The following is a 19,394-nucleotide window of genomic DNA, read 5'->3' as shown; positions in this document are numbered from 1 at the left end:
TACCACCACCTCCCCAATGGTAGTAGTGAGAAGAGGGCATGTCCTGGATGGTGAGGGTCCTTAGTGATGGATGCTGCCTTCTTGAGGCACCGCCTCTTGAAGATGTGCTTGATGGTGGGGAGGGATGTGCCCGTGATGGAGCTGACTGAGTCTACATCCCTCTGCAGCTTCTTGCGATCCTGTGCATTGGAGGCTCCGTACCAGGCTGTGATGCAACCAGTCAGAATGCTCTCCACCATACAGCTATAAAGAAGCCTTATCACCCTCTTCTTTCTATCATCGAGAGAATCTGGATCTAATTTTTAAAATGCTTTGAATCCCTTACTTTTAGGACTTTATCAAAGGTCTCACTGAAGTCTGTGTAGTACCTCATTGATGTACTTTGTCACCTCCCTGAAATATTCAATCAAATTAGTCACTCAGGATCCCCCCCTTAACAAAGGCCTGCTGACTATCCAGGATCAGACTTTGCCTCTCCAAGTGTAGATTAATCCTATCTCTCAGAACTTTTTCCAATAACTTTCCTACTACTGAAGCTTGTGGATGATACAAAGATAGGCGGAGGGGCAGATATTGTTGAGGAAGCAGGGAGTCTGCAGAAGGACTTGGACGGGTTGGGAGAATAGGCAAAGAAGTGGCAGATGGAATACAGCGCAGGGAAGTGTGGGGTCATGCACTTTGGTAGAAGGAATAAAGGTGTAGACTATTTTCTAAATGGGGAGTGAATTCCGAAATTGGAGGCGCAAAGGGACTTGGGATCCTAGTGCAGGATTCCCTAAAGGTTGACTTGCAGGTTGAGTTTGTAGTCAGGAAGGCAAATGCGATGTGAACACTCATTTTGAGAGGACTAGAATATAAAAGCTTGATCCTTGCCTGATGTTACCTGGCTTATCCCTGCTGCCTTTCTTGAAAGAAGGTACCACATTCACAGTCCTCTGGCTTTGGACAGAAATTGTCAGATCTCCTCTGAAAACTCGCCTGTGACCGGAAAAGATCTGAAATATTTTGTCAGAGCCTCAGTAATCTCTTCCCTTGCCTCCCAAGGCAGTCTTGGATACATCTCATCAGGCACTGGGAATTTATTGACCTTTAAACCTGCTTTTGCATCTAATAGCTTTTTTTTTAACGCTAATTTGTTCCAGAATTTCACTGCCTCCTTCCCGGAATTCTCCAAGCATGCTATTTATTGTGATGTGCACAAGTACAGTGAGGTACAGGTACAATGAAAAACTTGCAGCAGCATCACAGGCATGTAGATTCAGACAACACACAGCACATAAATTAGACATAAATTGTACACGAATTCTTCAGCTATAGTGTTCTTGTCCATGGTGAAATATATATTTAAGACCTGACCTATCTCCTTGAGCTAAACACACAGATTGCTATCATGGTTCTTAACTTACCAATAAAATGCTTTGGTCGGAGGGTTTCTTAATCTTCCCCATGTGCAATTCTGTGTCCCCTCTTTGCTCCCTAATTACTTTTGTAAGTGCCCCCATTCATTTTCTATACTCCCAAAGGACCTCCTTTGTTTTCAGTTCTTTTTACCCGCCACATGCTTTCTTTTCATCCATTCTCCAACTCTCACTATCCAGAGTTCATTGGCCCTGTGGCCCTCCCCCTCCCCATTGAAGGAACTTCTCCCTCAACTGTCACTATTTCATATTTGCGCACCTCCCACTGGGAGCTCATAGACCTGCCCACAAATGGCGACTCCCTGTCCACTTTTGTCGGGTCCCGTCTTATCATGTTGAAGTCAGCCTACTTCCAGTTCAGGACCTTAATTTCAAGTCTGTCCTTTTCCTTCACTGTAACAACCTTAAGACCTGTAGTCATCTCTGAAAAGTTCTCCCTCTGACTCTCACTCAGATCCAGCATTGTCCCTTTTCTAGCAGGTCTATCTATGTACAGGCTCAAAAAGCTCTCCTGGAAATACTTTAAGAATTCCACCCTCCTAACCTTTCTCACTGGGCGGTCCCAGTGAATGTTGTGAAGCTGATGTCCCCAGCTATTGTCGTCCTTATTACATTTACACTTCTTTGTGATATGTCTGCAAATCTGTTCCTCTATCTCACTGCTGACTATCTGGAGACTTCTAATACATCCCAGCAAAGTGAATGCTTCCTTTTTACTTCTAAGTTCTTCCCATTTGGCCTGATTTGAAGACCCTTCTTCGATATCTTCTGTTTACAGCATTTAATGCACTTTGATTAATGTTGCAATGCTGCCTCCTCTGTTACAATCCTCCCAAAGATTCTGTTCTCCGCTCTGGAATGCTGAGTTGTCAATCTTGCTCAGCATTCAACAAGTCTCTGTGATACCAATAATACCATGTTCACATATGTTAATTACCACCCTTAGTTCATCAGCCTTATTTGTCAGACTCCTTGCATTAAAATAGATACTATTCAGCCTCACATTCCTCTCGAGTGTCTGGAGACTTAGTTTTCTTTCAATATTTATCTATTCCTAACTCTCCTATATTTCTCCGTGTTTCATTCCCTGATGGACCTGCAATATTTGTCTGTTCTTCAACCCCCTACTGTACTCCTTGTCTGTCATTCCCCTGCCAAATTTGGTTAAACCGTCCCCGACAGATCTAGCAAACTGCCCCCTCGAGACGTTGGACCTGTTTCAGTTCAGGTACATCCTGTCCCATCTTCCCCAGAAGTTATTCCAGTGATCCAGAAATCTAAAGCCCTCTCTCCTGCACCATCTCTTCAGCCAAGCATTCATCTGACTTTTCCATGTGCTCACTTGCATGTGGCTCTAGAAGTAATTCAGAAATTAGAACCTTCAAAATCCTGCTTTTTTAATTCGCTATCTAGCTCCCTAAATGCAAGTTGCAGGGACTCATTCCACCCCATGTTGTTAGTACCAATGTGGCCCATGACCTCTGACTATTTACCCTCCCCCTTTAGGATGCCCAGGAACCATTCTGTGACATACATGTTGCTGGCACCAGGGAGGCAACACACCTTCCTGGATTCGCGTCTATGGCCACGGAGTACCTGTCTATTCCCATCACTATCAAGTCACCTACCACTTTTTCCCTTGGACCGTTGCTCCTCCCCTTTCATTTTCTGGGTGGGGGGTGTATTACAAGAGGTTCACTTTCAACTTCTTTGATCCATTACAGAATGGAGTATAACGTAAAAACATAGTGGAGCATCGGTAACAGAGGATTGTGTCTTCAATGCACAATGTTATTTTAAGTTCACTGAAAATGAGGGTAATGCAGCAATGTTCCTTCACCCAGTGTGTATTCTCAACACAGACTGCTCTACTTAGAGTACTAAAGAAAGAAATTTCTGCATGGAGTTAAGCAGATTGCAGATAATGTCAGATTTAATGTAACAGGGCCTAGAGATTATTGCACACTCCATTTAGAATCTCAAATGAGCCTAGAAAATTCAAGTTCAAAACTAATGGGTGGGTGCCAATCCACTTTGGAAAGAGGTGAGGGACAGCTCGTGTTGCTTAATGTGAAGTCAGGGGATAACTATTTATCACTCATAACTGGAAACCAAACATAGGTATCTGCTGCTCTGAGTGCAAACATTTATATCAAGGTAAATGACGTTAAATCATCCATTTTAACTGCAGTTCTGTACAACCATCTTATCCATTTATTTCAACAAACACAACTCTGAAATTGTACATACCATCAACAGACATTGGTGTTTCCCCTTCCTTTCCTCACCGCCTCTGTAATCTTTACTTTGATATTGTTCCAAAATATTTCCTTCAAAGTGTGAAAAAAAAATTAAATGAACTGAACATCAATGTGAAATTACAGGAAAGCTAATGATGAGCCTGGGCTTGAACAGATAGGTATGCTTAACTTGCAGCAGCAGGTTTTGCTCCTTTGGACCTTATCATCAGAGTGCAATGAGCCTAGATTGATTGTGCCTTCAAAAGTTACTTCCTTGAGCACAGAGATTAATGGCAGGCTGAATATTTCCACTAAGTCCAGGGAGGGCATAGTGTCTGGAGTAGAGCACAGGGAGGGGGAGTTTACAACTCTGTGGAATCAGAAGAACAGTCCTTTACCTCCTGTCTCACCTGCCTTGTCTGTTGCTAGTGACTTTCAGTAAGTGATGGCTCAACAGATATAAACCCTTAACTTGCATATTTTAGGGATGAAATTTGTTTTGTCAGATGGCAAAATGATCTTGCAGTGAGACAATCTCTGCATGGATAGGCAGATACACTGCTGAACTGGTATACTTTTCACCCATTTCATGTCTGAGAAAATGGCTGCATTTGCAACTCCAAAATATCAACAGAACATTTGTATTTCAATGCATATTCATTGAGTTTATTTCCTGTTCAAGTGGTTTAAGATTTAAAAAAAAGTCTCATGAGAATTAACCTTTTAACTAAATGTGCTTTTCATTTTGACATATGGACATAATTTTAGTCATGCAACATTTGCAAAGTAAATATATTACAGATTTCTAATGACCAAAAGACAACATGAACATGAAAACATTCCCATGATTGTAATAAACCTGATTAGACCAAAATTGAAAATGAACAATACAAATGAATCATGGTGGTTTGACTGTAAACAGAGATTTGCTCTCATGGTGTGCCATGCAGTAAACAAACAGTGAGATACTTCAACATCCAGGCTACCAAATATATAACGCATATGAGTGAAAGTCCGTGAGTTCAAAACATTGTAATGAATTCTGATGCATTGCTTAAGGTGAAATGATTTTTGCCTCTGTATAGAGAAACATCATAGTGATCATGTTTCTGCCTAGAGAGTCTGATAGGAATTTGCTATTTTACTCTGATGTTCTCAATTCTGAAATGACCCGACAAAAAACGAACTTGGGTGCATTTTCCTCAGATTATCATTTATTCATTTGCTCATGGGTGGGTGATGCTGTCCAGGCCAACAGTTATTGTCCTCCTCTAATGACCCTCGAGAAGATGGTATCTCTACTTCCTTGAACTGCTGCAGTCTTTGATTTGGAGATTTGGACGGGTAGGAAGTCCCAGTACTAAAGGAACAATATATTTTCAAACTAGGCTGTTAGATGGCCTGGAGGGAAATTTAGAACTGGTGGTGTTCTCGTGTGCCTGGTGCTCTTAGAGTTGGAGTCATACAGCACAGAAAAAGGTCCTTTGTCCCACCATGTGTGCTGACTATCAAGTACTTATCGATGCTAGTCCTATGTACCAGCTCCTGGTCTGTAGCACTGGCAATTCAAGTATTGGTCTAGATATTTCCTAAGTATTGTGAGAGTACTTGCCTCTACCACCTCCTCAGGTATTGTCATTGCTGATAAGAAAGCAAATATGAGAAAACTTAGCAACAAACAATCTGCTGGAGGAACTCAGTGGGCTGAGCAGCATCTGTGGGAGGAAAGGAGTAGTCAACGTTTTGACAACTCCGACATCAGGATGCACGGTTTCAACCTGAAACATCAACAGTTCCTTTCCTTCCACAGATGCTGCTCGACCCACTGAGTTCATCCGGCAGATTGTTTGACGTTCCAGATTCCAGCATCTGCTGTCTCATGTCTCCTATGAGCAAACTTAAATTGCAGTAGTCCTGTTGTTTGGTATTGTTGCTTGTGTCAATTCTGCTCATAGCCTTATGAGTGTAAGGAAAGTACTATAGAAAGCTCAAAGTTGGGGTATGAAGTGCTGACTAGGACTTTAAATGTGAGGGATCAGCATTTGTAAGCTGGGCTGCATCAACATGACAGGGCAACCAGATGAAGTGGTGCAAGGAAGAATGCCAGCTACAGAGTTTTGAATGATGCTTCCGAAAGGTGGGTCTTGAAGGGTGACTGAGGCAGCACTGAAGGTGCAAAGCTATGGAAGGCACCTGGAGGACGGCTGGAGGAGTGCAATATCATAGAAGTGGAAGTAGTGATTATTCAGGTTGATGAGGTTTGGAAACTCATCTGAGGTCAAATAGCAATCGGAATCAGGTTTATTATCACTGACTTATAAGTTGTGAAATTTGTTGTTTTGCGGCAGCAGTACAGTGCAGATATAATTACTATAAGTTAGACTGGATGGATGAAATCACAGGTCATTAAAGACTGAATATCAACAAGCTCTCTGACAGAACAGAGACAATAGAAAGGGGCAGCTGGTGAACAATGAGAGGTTTATTTCACTGGAATGTAGTTCAACTGTCATCTCTTGTATGGGGCAGCATAGTTCTGAGGTTGATTGGAGAGCCAAAACAACGTTCGAGAGAGAGCAGGGATGATGGTGCAGGGTAGGAAGGAAAGCAATTGCTCGAGCAGCTTTGGCTCTGATAATGTAGATTGTGTTGAAGATGATATTTGCATCCTCCCTGGCCACAGGAGTGGTACCAGAGGATTGGAGGATGGCTAATGTTGTTCCCTTGTTCAAGAAAGGGATAGGGATAATCCTGGGAATTATAGACCAGTGAGTCTTGCATCAGTGGTGGGCAAACTATTGGAGAGGATTCTTAGGGACAGGATTTACAAGCAATTGGAGAAGCATCGTCTTATTAGGGAGTCAACATGGCTTTGTGAGGAGCAGGTCGTGCCTCACGAGACTAATTAAGTTTTTCGAGGAGGTGACGAGACAAATAGATGAAGGTAGAGCAGTGGATGTGGTGTATATGGACTTTAGTAAGGTGTTTAACAAGGTTTCTCATGGTAGGCTCATCTAGAAAGACATGAGGCATGGGATCCCTGGAGACTTGGCTGCGTGGATTCGGAATTGACTTGCCCACAGAAGGCAGAGGGAGGTAGTTGATGGGAGAGTATTCTGCCTGGAGGTCGGTGACCAGTGGTGTTCCGCAGGGGTCTGTTGTGGCACCCCTGCTGTTTGTGATTTTTATAAATAACTTGGATCAGGATGTGGAAGGGTGGGTTAGTAAGCGTGCAGATGATTCAAAGGTTGGAGGTGTTGTGGATAGTGTAGAAGGTTGTTGTAGGTTACAATGAGATATACACAGGATGCAGAGTTGGGCAGAGAAGTGGCAGATGGAGTTCAATCCGGAGAAGTGTGAAGGTTGAGCGAGCTCGGGCTTTTCTCTTTGGAGCGACGCAGGATGAGAGGTGACTTGATAGAGGTGGATAAGAATATAAGGGGCATAGACAGAGTGGACAGTCAGCACCTTTTCCCCAGGGTGGCAATGGCCAATACCAGAGGGCATCAGAGGAGGAAAGTTTAGGGGAGATGTCAGAGGTAGGTCTTTTATACAGAGAGTGGTGGGTGTCTGGAACGCACTGCCGGTGGGTGAGGGGGGCTGATACAGTAGGGATATTTAAGAGACTCCTAGAAAAGCAAGAAGAAAAATGGTGGGTTATGGGCTGTGTAGAAGGGAAGAATTAGATTGATCATAGAGTAGGTCTATATATAGGTTGGCACAACATCGTGGGCTGAAGAGCCCGTACTCTGCTGTACTGCTCTATGTTCTATGACCTATGTTGATCCAGGTGAAGGAAGGAGCAGTAGCACTGGTGCAAGTAGCTGCGGTTAACTGAAGAAGTACAGACATTGCAGCCACAGACACCAAAGGTGTAATAAATGGGTTTGGTTTGAGCAGTCTCTGTGCTGCGGCATGAATAGAAATCTGGTTGGAGGAATTCTGACCAGGAATTGCAGAAAAGCTAAGGAATTCAGGAGACGACATCATGTTCAATGACATAAGAGAGGGAAAGGAATTTGGAGCTGGATCATCATAGTGTTTTTCATCTAGATTCCAGCATCCGCAGTCCTTTATTTCTCTTGGAGCTGAAGGAGTAGTCTGCAAAAAGGGAGTGATTGAGAGGATTTTTAAAAGAAGGCATGTTGGCAGGGAGGCAAACTGTGTGTGGGGGAAGAATTTACCACGTTAGCATGATAATCAGCAATTCAGTGGGAATGGGGGTCAAAGGGCAGGCACGAAAAGATGGGGAAGAAACACAAGAGGGATGGGTTTCATCTTGGTTCAGGGGAAAAGGTGTTAACTGTGCAGATGGCTTTTATTCAACAAGGAATTCCAAGCATGAGAATCTGGAGGCATCAGAGGAAAGGGATTGAAGAGGTGACAAGTAGTGAAATGAGCAATGTGAATACTGTTCTTCAGAAAGATCTTAGAAAAGTAAATTGTTTGGTCCTGTCAGATAAGTTAGTGGATAGCCAAGCCAATTGTACCACATACTCTGCTCAAAATGTGCGCCTTAATTCATCTTTGGGACTAATTTGCTTGCCATTTCCTCTGTGGTTCCATTTGAGGAGTGCACTATCTGGGCAAGTTAAAACTAGTGTTCTAAGTGGTGGTAATTTAAGTGCATAATCCGCTGCCTTATTATCTTGTCTAGACTTTGATTCTGCACCTATCAGTTATTTGCCTTTAATCATCTCTCTGGGTGTGAGGCATTCTTTGTCTTGCTGTGCCCTTCATCACTTAGAGCTGTTACGAAGAACTTATTCCTAAAAAACTGAATCGTGTGAAAAGCTTATTTTGAGATGTCAATCACATGAAATTCAATTTACCAGAGTGGACCACACCAGCAATCATTTCTGGATGAACCAGTACTAGCTGTAAAGTTGGACTGAGTATTTCCGTACATGGTCCATGTGAGTCCCCCTCAACTACACCCAGCAGCAGGCAGACACCAAATTACATCTTTGTTTGCACTTGAGCACATATCCAGCCCTATAAATTGGAGCTCAAACTCTACCCAGTGGGTGGCACAGTAGCACAGCGAGCAGAGCTTATGTCTCAACAGCTCCACAATCCACGTTCAAATGTGACCTTTGCATATTCTCCCTGCGTCCTCCGGTTTCCTCCCACAGCCCAAAAACGTGGGTTGACAGATTATTTCGTCACTGTAAATTGCCCCGAGTGTGTAGTGAATGGGAAGATCGGGGGGGGGGGGGGAGTTATTGGGAATGTATGTAGAATAAAGTGGGGTTAGGTAGGATTGTGCAGATGGGTGCTCGATGATCAGCAAAGCCTCGTTGGACCGAATGTCCCATATCCGTGCTGTATGAGTACGCCACTACTGTGGAACAATTTCAGAAGAATAAAGAGAACTTTGTGCTAGTTTCTTGCTCTTCTCATTATTTAAATGGACACCATACTGACATTGGTAGATCTGGATGGCCAGCTTCACAGCTCTCTGCAGACTACTCAAACACCATCCAAAGTCCACAGAATGTTCTTATTTGGTTCAACAGAATGTTGAACATTTTCCCCCCAACATTTAGCTGTTGACATACTGATTGCATTGGTGCCTCAGTGGAGACACAATGGCAGATTTCCATTCCTGACTATGGCTGCCTATTTGGGCTGGGATCTAACCCCCAGGGCTGAAGGCAAAGGCATGCCCTCCAGACAAGACCCTACTCACAGTGTGTCTTCAGTGACACATTCTACCTAGGCCTCTCTGATGAACCAGTTCAGGCTTTTCAAAGCTGTCTTACCCTAAGAAACGTGATATTGTGTGGAAGACCTTTGGCCAAAGTTGGGTGCCTGGACTGGACTCTCTGTGGAGGTCGGGGTCACGTTGACTCCTAACCTCCTCACCATAGAATCTTTTGAAACATGTCTGATTTGCCACTCACCCTGTTTCCAAAAGGCACTGCATCTGTGACGGAATTATTTCCACTACTTTGATTTCAGTGAGCAAGGGGTGGCATCTCGAGCACTGGGATTTGCCAGTATTTCTGACTTCCCATGGGTGCTAAGCAGCCACTGAATGGATGTACTCCAACAAGGACAGAAGAGCCAAGGCAAGATGGAGAGGACTGATGTTCTGTGGCAGGGTTAGTCATAACCAGGGCAAGTTCTTTACAAAAAGCCTCAACTTCCTGTCTTCTAAAAATTGTACCACTCCTCCTATTGCTGATTTTCATGCAAGAAGTGCCAGGTCATTTCCAAGAGAGGGAAATTTCCTTTAAATGAGATGGACTTAAAAGTCATCCTGGTGGAGCTGATGCCTCTGGTATGTAACATATTTGGCCATGAGGGCCAATGTCCCATAAGTGCAGACAGCCATTGAAGGAGAACCTGGATCTCTTCATCAATGGATGAGATTTTGGCCCCTCAATGTTCAGTTTGTTATGAACCTTGAGAAGAATTTCTTCATGGTGAATGTCACATCTCATGGAAGCATGCATGAGTCCTTTATCCTGAGGAGGACACCACTGCCATTCATTCACTATGGTCAGCACTGCCCAGTGGGATGGATCCTGGAGGACAAGGGATATCTTCTGCCTCTGTGGCTTCTGGTACCAGTGCACTTTACAGCCTCAGTAGTAGAGAGGCAACACACCGAGGCCTGCAGGTATACCAAGATAGTAGTGGAAAACATATTGGGTTAGTTAAGATTAGATTTTGTTTGGCATCATTCCAAGGTCCCCTGGATGGATGCCCTGGAATGATGCCTAACATGCCAACTAGGTGCAGAGACTCATCGTCAGGTGCTGCATGCTGCACAATTCAGCCAACCGTAGAATGCAGCTGGTGCCAGAGGGACATCAAAAGGGAGACCTGAATCCTGAGGGTCATGAGGTTGGGCCTTAGGAGTAGCAGCTGCAAGAACGCAAGGAGGAAGGAACAGATCACCAGGTGATGTCCCTGCTCACCACTTACAGTCTCATCACCAAGCTGAGCAGAGGAAGAAAGTTAGCCCTGATTGAAGTTAGACACTTCTAGAAAGTGTAGAAAATCATATCCCTCAAAGTAAGCAAATTAACCCACACAGCACATCAGAAGAGATGAGATATTTTTATTAGTCACATGCATTTCACTGTGTTTCCATGTATTTTTTTTGTGTAGTGTTCTGGGGCAGCCCACATCTTGCTCTGCAGATCCACCTGAACTGATTATAACACATGAGTTTACCCAGCACTTCATACTTAAACAGCTTGCTAAAGTTATTTGAAAATCCTGAATGTGGCACCTTGTTTAAAGAATTCAGACCTCCACAAAGCGCATTATATTTTTTGTGAAAAGCACCCTGAAGTAACTCATGGGGATAAGATAAGATTTCTTTATTAGTCGCATATACATCGAAACACACAGTGAAATGCATCTTTGGGATGTGGAATCTCATTCCTCAGTGGTGCCTTGTGCAGAGCTTCTCACTAATGAAGGACACTTCTGCGACCACTTCCTACCAACCTCTCTGTGTGGTGGGTCTGGATGACCTCTTGGCTTCCCAATTATGCAAAACCTCCCTCCTGACATGCATCTCATTGACCTAGATTCACATATCCCTTTGAGGAAATGTAGGAGCTCTCTCCCTGGCAATAAAAGTAACTTAAATTCCTTACTGGTGAGGTCGTATTGCTAAGAGTAAGGAATTCCTCACCAGTAAGGAATTTAAGTTACTTTTATTTGTACTGATTGCATCAGCCTTACCAGTTCACCCTACTGGCCCATACTGTTTTACTCTCACCACTGTCTTTCCCTCTCCTCCATGGCAGACGTATTGTCTCTTGCTGCCGTCCGTCTGCTGCAAGGAATGTGCCTTTCCCTTCTCTGATTGCTATGCAGTACAATATTGGAAGGTGTGGTAAATTGAGTAAGATCTCATTAGGAATCTCACAAGCCCTGTTCTAAAGCTTATTTCTGGGAAGGCTTTATCCTAATGTGGTGGGACACTGGAATTTGGAGAAATTTGCAATATTTTTTGTGGGGAGTCCAATTTGGTGTTAGCATTAATGTTTCAGCGCAGTAAAAAAGGTGAAATTCAAATTCTAGCCATTAGTATCACTTACTCCAAGTTATGTAACACTGATTAAAAGAATTTTAGAGTACTGCAACAAATTCAAAAAACAAATCCTGAAATTTGCAGTGTTTGTGCTGGTTTGCTTGAATCAGGAACTCCTAAGGGTTGAAGTAAATAAAAATGAAAGATGATGCCAAAAAAACAAAAATACCATAAAACTGAAATATAAAAGGGCAGTGGGTATACAGTCCACCATTGTATGGATGGAGGCATCAAATAAACACTTGAAATGGAGACCTTAACCTAAACAAGGTGGTATTTTTTTTTCTTTTAATTTAAATTCTCTCGTGATAAATGCACGTATTTGATGAAGTTGTTGTACAGTTTATATATTAAACAGTGAGGAAGCTATTTGGGATAGACACACTTATGGCATAATTTGTCAATCACATGTAGTTTGGTCATGTCTTGATTATTGGTTGTCATAAAAGTATGGCGTTGGTCATGGGGAGTTTGGTGCCTCCCATCCCACTTTCTTAGCCCATAGTTTGGCCTGTTGACTGGGCTGTTCAGTGACATTGGCTTCCAGGCTGCCTCTGTCTCAGCAGAAATGTGTCTCTGTCTCTTCCCAACTAACCTGTGCCCGAATTTCCCACAGTGCCAAGGAGCCAAGTGGATCGTGGTTCTGGCTCCCACTGCTAGCCTATAGATTGTTGTTGATGCTGCTTTATAATGAGTAGACCATGCACTTTCTGACGGTGACTTGCCATATATAATTAAATAAGTGTTGCCTGAAGGTAATGGCAGCAACGTCTCCAGTACTGAACTGTGCCGTATACTTGCAGGAATAATGAGCTGTGAAGAGGATGAATATAGACTTCCAGGAGGTAGAGACAGACTGGTGGAATGGGTAGGTAGGTCACAGGAGATTTAAGGCAGAGAAATGTCTTATACTTTGGTAGGAAGAGTGAGAAGAGGAATATTAACCAGAGGACATGGTTGGAGAAAGAACAGAGTGATTTGGGAGGGAGTATATGTGCATAGTTTGTCGGAAGTGGGATGGCAGGTTGACAAGGTGGTTTAACAAAACAAAGATACAGGATTCTGTCTTTGTGAATAGAGGCAAGGGTACAGGAGCAGGGAACTCTCTGTGAAGCACTGGTTCCCGCACAATTGCGGCATTGGGTCCGGTTCTGGGTGCCGCACTTTGGGAAAGATATAGGTAAGATTCAAAAGAGATTTACCAAAATCAAGTTCAAGTTTATTGTCACAGTCATACATACCCAGGGTATAAATGCCATGAAAATTGGCTTCTTGCAGCTTTTGGAGTGCGGGATTTTAATTGCGTGGATAAACTGAGGCTGTGTCCCCACTGGATGAGGAGGTTGCAGGAGGTTCTTAAAATCATGAAAGGTATAGATCTATAGAGAGAAACTATACCCATTGGCAGAGAGGCTAAGGACTAGAAGACATAACAAAGATGATTTGACAGAAGACCCAAAACTGACTAGAAGAAAGCATTTTTACCCAGCATGTAGTTCGGGTCTGGAATACTTTGCCGAGGTGAGGAGTAAAGGGGAGATTCATTGTAATATTCAAAGGGAAATGAGATAAGTATCTGAAGGGAAACAATTTGTAGGGCTGTGGGAATAAGGTAGAGTATTGGACCTAGCCGGATTGAAGGTACACAGAGCTTATATGGTCTCAATGGGCCTCCTTCAGAGCTGTAACCATACTGTGATCTTGTGATTCTATTACTCTGCTAATTATAATGGGTTAAGATCACATTTCTTTAAAAACAAATAGTTCTTAGGATGTGAGTGATCCTAATAACGCCCATTCTAAACTTCCTTGAGAATTGTTGTAATGTCATTGATCAGCTTTTAAGACTATCACTTTTGTACACTCACGTTATGCTGTCCAGTGCTCTAGTGTGGAGGTCTCCTGCATCACAGGAGACGCATTGATTTGGGTATTTAATGTCCATTAATTGGTCAACTGTACATCTTATATGGGTCTCTGTTTTTTCCTCCTTAGTTAAAGTGTGCAAGTGCACAGACTCCAAAGTGTGCTTTCTTCCAGTCGATCAATCCCCTTATTCAAAAGTAGGACTTGCACTTGGAATACTGCTTGGAACGCTTGCTGTTATAGGTAAGTGTGGGTCAAGACCCAAGCTGCACGTCTGAGATAAGATTTTGTTACAAAAATACTACTTTAAAAATGCTTGTAGAGAAGTAATTTGACATATTCATTAATCTCTCCATAGGTCTGATTCTCTTAATTGTATTTTTAAAAATGAAACCGAAGAAACACGGAAAAGCTGATATAAATCGAATGGATCGGACTGAGAAAGAAACTATACCTCTGACCAATGCATAATGGCAGATATTTAAATATCTACTACACGGAAAAATAAATTATTTCACAGGGTCAGCTTTACAATCTTATGAAGATCCTTTTACAAATTTTTCCAGGCATTATTCTTTTTATTGTGCAACCAGTTTTGAATATTGATCAGTTTTGATTTTACCAACACACACATTTATGAATAGAATCTTACAAAACCCTAAACAACATGTAAGGTTGTCTAAGGTGTGATCATTATATTCTATTATTCTATTCTGCTGTTAATAGTGCTTCATTATACTTGGAATATTGTCCATCAGTGTCATTTTCTAGAGTTTTTATTTACACATTATTTGGGGTGAATGTGACAATAGACATTTTTGGAGTTTTGTGAGGTTAGAGTGATTTGTTTGATTTATATTGTAAATTAATTTAGGTTTGATAAATGGTCTGTCCTCAAATATTTCTTGCCAAAATAAGTCATTGTTATTTAATTATTTTATTTGTTAGTTAATCAGGGGACAATTCTGAGTGAACACAAAACAAGCCAATCACATAGACCACCTGGTGTGCTCTTCAACTGTCTTCATATTTTTTGGTATCCAAGATAAATGGGTCAAGGATTCATATTTTAAAAAATGCCTCAGCTTAAAGTTATACCTGAATGTTTGTCTAATGAGTGAGAAGATTCTTGCATTAATTCCATGTTGATGAAGTCACTACAATGATGTAATGATACAGTTTGACCTGGTTTTCATTACTATGGTTTATGTTTGATTTGTAAGAAACTTGATAAAAACTTCATACCTGCAGTAGAATAGTAAATATTCTGATAGGTGAGCGTGGACAAATGTAGCAATGAGTAAGAATGGCATAAGCAACTGTGTGCTAGGGAAATAAAAGGCAAAAAAAGCTGCAGGTACTATAAATTCAAAATAATAACAGCAAACTTTGTTGGGGGGGTGGAGAAAACAGCAGGGCAGAAACAGAGTTGTGGGGAAAGGAACCTTCTGCACGATTATTATCCAGTGATCTCCTCTGCAAAATGGCTATGTAGGGATATTGGGTGATGATATGGATAGGGTTGGGTATGGCGATCACCATGGTGAGTAGCCGATTGCCAACCACTGCCTGGGTTCTCACACAAAGATTGCTTCTGGACAAAGTGTCAGATGGTTCATGGTGTCTGTCAGTGCCTTCTGAAAATGAAGGAATTAGGTGGGTGTGGAGTAGGAAGGGTCGGGTTTGAAGTAGGGGGTGGGGAAACTTTCTGCAGATACACAACTTCAGTAGTATTCCAGGTGGACAGACTTTGCTTTTAGTTGGTCCAAGAAAAAATTTCATCTCAAAATCTTTCTGGCTGTCCCTGTCAATGAAAGTGCAGTGTAAATAAGAATAATGCTTGAATGATATTTTTGTCAGTTGTTTTAAAGTGTTCTTCCTTTGTGTTAATACTGAATTGAAATGTTAATGATGTTAGAAGAAGAATGCTTTTTGTGCTTTTGCTGCAGTTGGAAAGCATCAAAGGGCAAACCTTTGAGAAATAGTTTAGTGGAATTGCTTTGTAATCTGGTGTGATCATGTTTGAGGAGGCAATTGATATTCTGCTCATTTTGATTGCAGTAATTATGTATGTACTCATTGTGGCCACGTCTCTGTTTTATGGCTATATGTGTTAATCTTAGCTTTCAAGTATCTGCCAAGCTGATTTTTTTTTGAGCTGCAGTGATCATCATGTTCCCAATGGGCTCCTTATTTCATGTGTACAGAAATGTAATCTACATTAGTTGGAGAAATAGAAGTGCAGAATATGTTTTAACTGATGAGAAAATGGTAAATGCTGGTGCACGGGGGACACTAGTGTTTCTGCACACAAATAACGAAAGTTAGCATGCAGGTATTGCAAGTAATTGAGAAAACAAATTCTATGTTCATCTTCAATGCAAAGGGATTGAAGTATAAGGGTGAAGGAGTCTTATGCCAATCATGTAAGGCCTTGGTGAGACCTTAGCTGCAATACTGCATACACTTTTGGTCTCCCAACCTAAGTAAAGCATGTACGTGCTTCAAGGGAGTGCAACAAAGATTGATTCCTAGGATACAGAGATTGTCCGTTGAGGAGACTTGGCTCATATTTAGGAGGTAATAAAAGGTAATCTAACATTCTTCATGGGCTTGATGGGGGATTGCTGGGAGACTATTTTCCCCTGCTTGAGTTTAGAATAAAGGGTTCGATCTCAGAATAAAGGAGTCATTTCTCTCAGATGGTTGTGAACTTTTAGAATGCTCCACACAAGTAGACTGGGAATGTTCAGTTGATGACTTGGGTCAGAGACGGGTAGATTTTTTTAATACTATGGAATCAAGGGAAGATGGAGATAAGTTAGAAGATCAGCCATGAAGTTAAATGTTGAAGCAAGCTTCAAAGTAATATGGCCTAATCTTGTACTTGTACTTCTTATGTTCTTATGTACTGGCACTCAGGGATTACAAATGTTAAAGATAATTAATAGCAGAGCCATCAGGGTTATCATGATCCTAAATCATAATGTTTTTGCTATGTTATGATACCATTTCAGAATTTAAAACTTACAGAAACTCTGTGGGGTGAACTAACAGAATGGATCTCATCTGTTTGGTTCTTAAGCAAGCAGCTTTGGCTTCAGGGCAGAGGACAATTTCCATTATGAAGTTTATAAAGATATGTGCACTGTTTCAAAGCTGATGCAACAAAGTCATTGTAAAATGTCAACCTTGTGCAGCATTCTTAGCTTTTGTGAGGGTTTATATTCTGCAAGATGAACTTTTGAAATAAACTTGAATGTGACATTTTCCAATGTTGTGTATTGTTTTGAGTATTATACTGCTAAGATAATATCTTGGGATAGATTGAGTTGCAGTTGAGTGGGTTTATAAAGTGTACTGACTGAATATTTTATCCACTTTCGGTATGGAAAGTCATAGGAACACAGATGGCTACAGTGGGTCAAAATTACACAATGATGAATGCATGGAAGCAGTTCCCAACATCCACCATTAAATAACAAGAAAACAATTTTTCTTGCAGGATCAAATCAATGTGAATGTAACTGGTACTCCACTTTTTGCTTGGTAGGTCATGTAGCGTTAATCTACATGAACCCAGGAAGGTCCCAGTTTCAATCTCTGGGCTATGGTGTTAGCTGATCTAGTCTGTGCGATATTAAGGTCTTAGCGTAGCTGGAGTTGGGAAGGAGAAAATTAGTTGGGGTCAGTTAAATCTGCACATACAAGAAATCGTACTCAGAGTCGTTTTTAGTGACTATCTCTGTTCCACACTATACAATGAATCAACTGTACCATTGGAGATGCACGAAAGATGAACTGTAAGTACAGCACATTGAAGTCAGGTTAATCCACATTTATTGAGGGATCAGACAACATCGTATGTTGGCCCCTTATCCTATCAGCTCTTTGAGATGAACTCAACAGGCTGAAAGATTTTTTTTTGCTCTAAGGATCTGGCACTAAATGAAGCTGGATGGTCTTAACTCAGTTCATAGTGTGTCCATGGCACTAGATACAAAACCGCAAATCTGAAAGAGTGTGGGCACAAGAATAGCGAAGTGTGAGCAAGAGGAAAAACCCAACTGCTTTGTTAAACGTAGAGCTGAACTGAGTGTTACTTTGTCAGATCTGTGCTCTCCGTGGCACTTGGGGAGGCATTCTACATGGAACTGATGGCCAAATTGGAAGCTCTTCCTCCTGACCTTAGCAGTAGATCAAAAAATCTTCTTTAAGCATAAATTGCTCAAAAAATGACCTGCAGGTTTTGAAGTGTTTGTGTCTCTTGTGATGTTATTTGTTTCTGCGGTGTTGGGAGTCCCACCCACTGAGGTACATCCTATCACAATTCACCCTAGCCTGGGTGTCACTGCCCTGTTATGGTTTGTGCCCATGATGACATCAACTTGTGCTGCACACACTTCTGACTTTGTCAACAGAAATTGAATCAAAAGTTTATGACCTGTGATCTTCAATCAGGAGGAGTATATCACACACAAAGTTGGGAACAGTGTATGAATTCAAGTGTCCCTGCTGGGACATTGTTTACATTTTGACTGACTCCCAACACTATTTCAATCTGCTGCTCTCTGCAGATTGGCAGCAATTATAAAGACGGCCACATCTCTAGACTGGAACAGCCCGATCGTTGCACAAGGCTGATGCAGCTGCTCCTGATGCAGTGGGAAATAATTAAACTGTACCATTTTATTCCTGCACCCTGCCCTGATTTTTCTTTCCTGCCCTTCCTCTCTCGTTTTCTGCCCTTTTCTGTTCTGTTTCCCTCATCTCCATGGCAGCCCCTGTGAATGAGATGCCAGATGTGAGCACAACAGAGAGCTGCCAAGTCTGCTTCCAACTCTCCGAAATGGGTGAAAACCACAAGAGTTCTTAAAGCAGGGATGATCCAACATTAGATACTGTTGCAGTGACCCCTCATTTGGAGTTCCAGCAAAATGCCCCATTTCGAGGCATTTATGTTTCTAAAATAGCACTGAGCGCTCTTACAAACGAAACCCTAGGAATCAGATTTCATTTGGTTTTGGTGTACTAAACCACTGTGTTCACCACTCATGCTAATGTTGAAGATGATGATGAAATCGACAATGAACTAAATGCAACCAATCTCCTTTAATATAAATTGTGCATGATCTGTGTATTAAGCAAAGACTGAGGAAATATATTAAATTGGTTTATTATTGTCACATGTACTGAGGTACAGTGAAAAAATACTCCACCTTTCCACCTTCTCTGAGAAAGCTGGATAACCCCCTTGTCTTCTTAATAATAGCATGGGATTTGTTGCATCCAACTCAGCCGGAATTATTGGTATTGGTGTGTTATTGTCACTTGTACCAGTGACAAACTTATCTTGCATACCGTTCGTACGGATCAATTCATTACACAGTGCATTGAGGTAGTACAAGGTAAAACAATACAGAATGCAGAATAAAGTGTTACAGCTTCAGAGAAAGTGCAGTGCAGGCAGACAATAAGGTGCAAGGTCATAACGAGGTAGATTGTAAGGTTAAGAGTTCATTTTATCATACTGGGGAACTGTTCAATAGTCTTGTATCAGTGGGATAGAAGCTGTCCTTGAGCCTGGTGGTACGTGCTTTCAGGCTTTTTTATCTTCTGCCTGATGGGAGAGGGGAGAAGAGAGAATGTCTGGGGTAGGTAAGGTCTTTGATTATGCTGGCTGCTTTACCAAGGCAGCGAGAAATGTAGACAGAGTCCATGGAGGGGAGGCTGGTTTCTGTGATGTGCTGAGCTGTGTCCACAACTCCCTACCATTTCTTATGGTGTCAGGCAGAGCAGTTGCCGTACTAA

General features: G+C 41.9%; 1 protein-coding gene across 3 annotated transcripts in view; it reads left to right on the top strand.

Annotated features, from left to right (window-relative positions):
* Nucleotides 1–16,853, top strand: part of cdh17 (cadherin 17, LI cadherin (liver-intestine)) — a 92,711-nt gene extending 75,858 nt beyond the window's left edge. For all 3 annotated transcript variants that reach the window (XM_052023743.1, XM_052023745.1, XM_052023744.1), the window contains exons 17-18: nucleotides 13,713–13,826; nucleotides 13,942–16,853. In XM_052023743.1, coding sequence (XP_051879703.1) covers nucleotides 13,713–13,826; nucleotides 13,942–14,054 — 227 coding nt within the window. In that variant the 3' untranslated portion in view covers nucleotides 14,055–16,853. The remainder of the gene's footprint in view (nucleotides 1–13,712; nucleotides 13,827–13,941) is intronic.
* The last annotated feature ends 2,541 nt before the right edge of the window (nucleotides 16,854–19,394 follow it).

This window comes from Pristis pectinata, chromosome 9 (assembly GCF_009764475.1).
Source record: "Pristis pectinata isolate sPriPec2 chromosome 9, sPriPec2.1.pri, whole genome shotgun sequence".
Taxonomy (NCBI): Eukaryota; Metazoa; Chordata; class Chondrichthyes; order Rhinopristiformes; family Pristidae; genus Pristis; species Pristis pectinata.
The sequence above is the reverse complement of the archived record's forward strand: the minus strand, read 5'-3'. Positions and strand labels throughout refer to the sequence as shown.